At 43.3% G+C, this 7,043-nt stretch overlaps 1 protein-coding gene across 1 annotated transcript; it reads right to left on the bottom strand.

Moving 5' to 3' along the window:
* On the bottom strand, window positions 227-986 carry LOC104732034. The gene has a single exon (XM_010451562.2). It carries the CDS (start codon window positions 921-923, stop codon window positions 516-518), a length of 408 nt encoding a protein of 135 aa, XP_010449864.1. The 5' UTR covers window positions 924-986; the 3' UTR covers window positions 227-515.

Genomic DNA, 7,043 nt, shown 5'->3' with positions numbered 1-7,043 from the left:
ACATATATATATAATCAAACTAGAGAGTTTTTTAAATCAACTCACTTTGTAGATCATCCGACTATTTAGATACATGCAAAATTAATTATCAAGTATAAAAGTCATGATCGATATTTGTCGTCAACTCGTTTTTATATCCGATAACAAAAAGAACTTTTCTATTCTTGGTGTATAGGACATGCATTATTGCATGCTCATTGACGTGTTTCATTGCGCATGCCATACATGTTTTAATGTTTACATAATTCCATTTAATAGAAAAGCATATCAGATTACATTACTAGTAGTTACACCATAACATTATAGTTTCAGCTTAGAGTAGTTTCAGCTTATATCACTTCATTTGAATACATAACAGACCCAACAGTTGGTAGTGATCTAAACCTTATTTAAGTAACAAACACTTATGTCTTGGTTTGTACTTTTTCCGAAGGCAGAAATATAAACTATCATACTTGTTATCACTTAGTATATTGCATCGATCTTCAGCTTGCATAGCTTGCGTTCCACCCCACTTAATTACGAAACTCCTTTATAAGCACCCCTCCATAGCGCTGAACGGCCTCGTCACAGCTAATAGCCCGTTTTTTCGGCCTCTCAAAGCGGTCAACATGGCCAACAAAAGGACGGGCGCCACTGAAGTATTGAATACGATCCGTAGGATGATAAACAATCGGTTTTACTATAGTTGACTCATTTGGAGATTGATATATGACTCGGCGAGCAGTAATAGTACTAGTTGACTCTTTCACCGTATAAAATTTGGGACCACCATATTCGTAGGAATTTTGGTTAAAATGAATAGGAAACTCGTTTTCAGGAACATATGGTTTAGGGGTTATTTTTTGGGACTTACCATACACGTTATCGACTATTTCAAAAGCCTTTTGGGCGATTCTTGTATCCTTATCATTTTGAGCCATTGCCGTCAAATAACAAACTAGAAGAGAAGAAAGTTGTATTTTTCTTTGTGTGTTATCTTTGATTATTCGCTTTTAGCTTGGTTTGGCAAAGAAAGCTAATGGCCTCCCTTATATAGAAAATTTAGCAAACGAATATTCACTTTATTAGATTAGTAGTCTAGCTCTGTTGACTTATCTTTTTGGAATTATCCCTTGACTTTGCATATGAATAGCCACTTTTGTAATGGTTAATTGAACTGAAACTGAAACTTGACATTACAAGGGGAGACTTTTTGCCGGAGACATATATTGTTTTTGTAAAGGAAGACTAGAAAAGACAGTATATGTGGAACGAACATTGAGTTCCTTTGACCTAGAAAAGGAAAAGAACATTGAATATTTAGAGAGAATTAAGTTAGTGTGTGGTGCGCGGTAGTGGTGACACCAGTTTGCTTCTCATGCATGGTACAACATATATACTGTTTAGTTTTGGAAAAAAAAAATACATTTTTGATTTATAATTTATCAACGATGGTGAATTTATAAGAATAAAGTACGGTCCCATGTCTAAATGTTGAAAAATAAATTGTAAAATTTTTGAGGACTATAGAGAATAACATTCTTTCTCTCTTATTTTTCAAACATTAATTACACCAACTAAAGTCTATATAAATCAAGGAAAAACAATGTCGAGGAATAATAGAAGAGTTGAATGGGATGCTAAATGAGAAGAAATAATAGAGAACATAAACAATCGAGACCAAATCTTACGAAAGACGACCACTTGTCTTTTTCCCAGTGCAGTACGTTAACCTTCCCAAAGCTGATTTCCTATCACTTCATATGCATACTTACATTACACGTTTCGATGCATATGTAGACTGTAGACATATATGTTCTACACAAGAATCTTGTTGAAAATGTAGAGTCGAAGTAGCAGAAAGAAGAGATACGGTTCCTGATCAACACATTAGGGAACAAATGTTTTCTCTCCCATCTATCTACTATCTCAATACATAAATTACGAAGAAAATTAAAACTATAACCTTCATTTTGTTACATCTACGCGCATGCTTTTGCAAAGGGCACTCTTCTCTCTCCTCGTTTGAGTTCGTCCTAGCCACCATTCCCGAGTTGACAAACGAGACTCTGCCCTCTGGCGCCAGCGTTGCTATGGCTCGCGGCGTCAGACTCTGTCCTCTATTTGCTGTTCCGCTTCCTCCAGTCAAATCTAATCTTGTTTCAGTTTAACTATTCGTTCAAACTGCATTTCCGGTTTCAAATCCAACATTACCTCTGTCGTGGCCTGTTTCCTTTTCGCCTCTGTCATTATGCCTACTAGATTTTCAGGATTTGCTTTGTGTACCACATTCTCCTTCGGCGATTGCCCAAGCGACATCGTTTCCCTACCCGTCTCTGGATCGCAAATTTCTGCTGAATTATTGGACAACCCTTCTCTCCCAGTCCGCACTCACCTCCTTTTGGCGGTGTCTTTGGCCATTTCCACTTCTCCGCAGGAATCTGGATTTGTGACCTCCTCGGCGAGTTCTGGAGAAGCTTTCTCTCTCGATCCGTTGCCCACCTTCTTCTGGCAAAGTCCTCAACCGCTTCTAACCTCCGACTTAAGTCCTATGTTCTACTGAAGCTCCCCCCTCACTGCTTATCCATCAATCTCATCTCCGTCTCTCTTGCCGACCCGAAGAACCAAACGAACCTGATGGTGTCAATTGGTGCGTTCGTTACCGTTCCTTTCGGCAATCGCCACCGTGATGCAATTTGTAAGACCCCGACCCTAGAAACCATACACGGACTTAAACTGACCGATAAAAAAATTTCTAAGGCCGACGAATTCTATGCGCATATTAAACGAGTATAACAACAAGTATGAATAACAGGTGAACTTTTAAACTTACGAATTTATTAAAATATTGAGAGGTTCAATTCAACGAAATAACAACTTGTCCCATGCATGGAAATAACAAAAACTAAGTAAAATAACGCCATGAATATTTCTACCCAAAGCCACCATCCTCCTTCCTCCCTTGCCTCTGTCACACGAGCTGGTCAGCCACTATAATCCCGATCATCGGACCTATCTTTTTCTGCGTCCATAAAAGGAGGCGTAAGCAAACGAAGTTTACTTAGTGGAGCGGTCCTCCCATCTCACTAGGCTCAGTTCAACGATCTCAATCTAACACAGGGAATATTCCAATCAAGTCACGCAAGTCAATCAAATACCATGGATAGTCGCCTAAATCTCTTAGACCAACCATCATTCATATTGCAATAGAAACTATAACCATAAGACAAGCAATTAACAAGACTAAATAAACCACTTGTCAAGAGAATCAACCATGGAACTCGGCCACAGTCACGCACTCACCTTCGGTATCGACCTAAGGTGTTGATCTCTCGGTTTCTATGCTCGGATCTGATCCCCGCTTCTACACGGACAGATCGATACCATTAGTATCCGAGATATATCCCATAACCAAAACCATAACCATCGACGGATCAAGGTGGAAGAACACTTACCGTTCTTCTCGACTCTAGACTTAGGATCTCTCTCGGTTTAAGCTCAACAGAAACTCTCCTCTTTCTCTCTTGCGGCGGCTCTCGGATACTTATGCGGAACTAGAGAAATTCCTAAGGGTTTTATCCCTTATATAGGATCCACGAATCGCCCTAAGTTTCCTTGGAACGATAAGTCTCACCACCCATAACTTCCCATAATTCTCGCATCTGTCCTTATCCGATTACCTTTCCATTACCGCAAGTTTCCATTTCTCTCGGGTTTCCTTTCCCGTGAGTCGGCTTAAATCTCCGCGAGATATCGAGTCCTTTTAGTCCATTATCGGCCCACCGGCCAAACCATGCCACCTCGTCCATCGGCCCGGTCCATCGATCGCCGATGCAACCATTTCCGGATAGTGCACTTCACTGTCACTATCACTTCACTAACACTATCACTATACTATCACTATCACTATCACTAGGACTTTCATTCCTATTTTACTCGGACTGTCTCTCGGACTAAGTACCGAAACCTCCCATCCCATTTCTCGGCAATTTACAAACCTGTTCGACCGAACCAATTTTCATCCAGAAACTTGCAAGCCTGAATGATCTGATCATCGTAAACTTGGAATTCCATTTCCCCAGTTCGAACGTCTGTTCACTACTTCAATAGTTTTGAACTCTCCATTTCCATCGCCCAATCCCCATAACTGTCGGATTCCACCGTCGATGAGTATCCGCAACTCTCGACAAACCCTCGATAAAATCCTCGATAAAATCCTCGATAAAATCCTCGATACCGAGTCCTCGACTTTCTCGACTCTGAGTCCTCGACTTTCTTGACTCGGATCTCTCGACTATCTCGACTCGGATTTCTCGACTATCTCGACTCGGATTTCTCGACTATCTCGACTCGGATTTCTCGACTATCTCGACTCGGATTTCTCGACTATCTCGACTCGGATTTCTCGACTATCTCGACTCGGATTTCTCGACTATCTCGACTCGGATTTCTCGACTATCTCGACTCGGATTTCTCGACTATCTCGACTCGGATTTCTCGACTATCTCGACTCGGATTTCTCGACTATCTCGACTCGGATTTCTCGACTATCTCGACTCGGATTTCTCGACTATCTCGACTCGGATTTCTCGACTATCTCGACTCGGATTTCTCGACTATCTCGACTCGGATTTCTCGACTATCTCGACTCGGATTTCTCGACTATCTCGACTCGGATTTCTCGACTATCTCGACTCGGATTTCTCGACTATCTCGACTCGGATTTCTCGACTATCTCATACCGAGGTTCCTGGTCGTTACATTTCTCCCCTACTTAGGACTGATTCGTCCTCGAATCTTTACTTTCCTTATGAGGAATCTCTCTCTTATCGAACCACTTCTTGAAGTTCACTTTCATAACTTCCTCTGGTTCCCAAGTCGTCTCCTCTATCCCTTCAAAATCCCATACTACCTGAATTAACTTCGTCTTTTTCTTCTTATGCTTACCTCTCATCTTCGTACCAGTTATCCGAACTGGCCGACCGATGATGGTCATATTCACTTGCAGGTCAGGAGGGGGTTCGGAGATCACATTCTCCCATCCCGTGATGCATTTCCTTAGCATCGACACATGAAACACCGGATGAAAAGCTGACATAGCCGGAGGTAACTCCAACTTGTAGGCCATCGGACCAATCCTTTCCAGGATTCGGTACGGTCCCATGTATCTAGGCGTCAACTTAGTGTTCAGTGCTACCCGATCCTTACCCTTATAAGTCACGGTTTTGAGATAAACCATATCTCCAACCTGAAACTCCAACTCCCTTCGCTCCCCTACTTGTGTCCAGCACAAGGGTGTTCTGCAAGGTCGACAGTATAAAGCCTCATACGGTGACATGCCTATACTAGCATGGAAGCTATTGTTGTAGGCAAATTCTGCTAACGGCAGATGCCTTACCCAGTTATCTCCCCAATCCAAGACACTTGCTCGCAAAAGATCCTCGAGCGTCCGTATGGTACGCTCGGACTGCCCGTCCGTTTGCGGATGGTTGGCCGTACTCAAATCCATTCGCGTCCCAAAACGCTTTTGCAAAGCCTTCCATATTCCTGAAGTAAACTTTGAGTTTCTGTCTGATACTATGCTCGCTGGAACACCATGCAACCGTACTATCTCTTGTACGTATACCTCGGCCAATTTCTCGGCCCCGTCCTTTTTGTTTATGGCCAAGAAATGTGCCGACTTGGTCAGTCGATCCACAACGACCCATATAGCATCCTTCTTGTCACACGATGGCAAGCTTGTGACGAAGTCCATGGTTATCATGTCCCATTTCTAGTCGGGTATCGGTAAATTTTGCAACAAACCGCCCGGGACTTTATTTTCCGCCTTAACTCTTTGACATGTCGGACACGCTGCGACCCATTCTGCTACTTCTCTCTTCATGCCCGACCAATGGTAGTACCTCTTCAAGTCTTGGTACATTTTGGTGGATCCAGGATGGATTGCCAACTGAGACTAATGCGCCTCCCTAAGGATTTCAGCACGAAGATTTTTATCCGAAGGAACGCACACTCGCCCCTTAACCAAAATAGTACCGTTATTCGCTGTCTCATACTCGGTTCCGTCAACCTTGGACAACCGAATCAGTTCCGCGTCTTTCTCCTGTGCTAACCGTACCCGTGTTAGCAAATCTGCCTGGTTTGCGGCCCCGAGGCCCAACAGTTCCAACTGCTCTGTCAATGCATTCAGCCGCAAGGTTCTGATCATACCAACTAAGTCCTCAACTTCTTTCTCAGCACTGATAGCCGACCATCTTCTACTCAAGGCGTCTGCCACTGAATTGGCTTTACCCAGATGGTAATTGATCTCCAGGTCGTAGTTCGCGACTAACTCCATCCATCTCCGCTGTCGTAGGTTCAGTTCTGACTGAGTAAAGATGTACTGTAAGCTCTTGTGGTCCGTGTATATTTGCACCTTACCACCATACAAGTAGGACCTCCAAATCTTTAGTGCAAATACTACGGCTGCCATCTCCAGATCATGAATTGGGTAATTCGCTTCATGCTTCCTCAATTGTCTAGACGCATAAGCTATCACCTTCCCATTCTGCATAAGTACACATCCCAAACCTCGACCCGACGCGTCCGTGTATACTACGTACGACTCGTCCGGATCCGGTAGTGCCAACACCGGAGCACTAGTCAGCATATCCTTAAGTCTCGAGAAACTCTTCTTGCACTCAGCCGACCACACATACGGTTCGTCCTTTCCCGTTAGCTTGGTCAGCGGCTGCGCCATGCTTGCGAACCCTTTCACAAATCGTCGATAGTATCCGGCCAATCCTAGGAAGCTTCTAATCTCGGAGGCATTCCACGGTCTAGGCCACTCTGCTATGGATCGAATCTTCTCCTGATCCACGGACACTCCTTTGTTCGATACTACATGCCCTAAGAACCCAATTTCGCGGTTCCAAAAGCTACACTTGCTTAGCTTGGCGAAAAGCTTCTGCTCCTTCAATTTTTCTAGCACTATCCTCAAATGTGCGGCGTGCTCCTCCTTACTCTTTGAGTAAACCAAAATGTCGTCTATGAACACGATCACAAACTCGTCCAGGTGCTCT

Source organism: Camelina sativa, chromosome 12 (assembly GCF_000633955.1).
Source record: "Camelina sativa cultivar DH55 chromosome 12, Cs, whole genome shotgun sequence".
NCBI classification, from domain to species: Eukaryota; Viridiplantae; Streptophyta; class Magnoliopsida; order Brassicales; family Brassicaceae; genus Camelina; species Camelina sativa.
The sequence above is the reverse complement of the archived record's forward strand: the minus strand, read 5'-3'. Positions and strand labels throughout refer to the sequence as shown.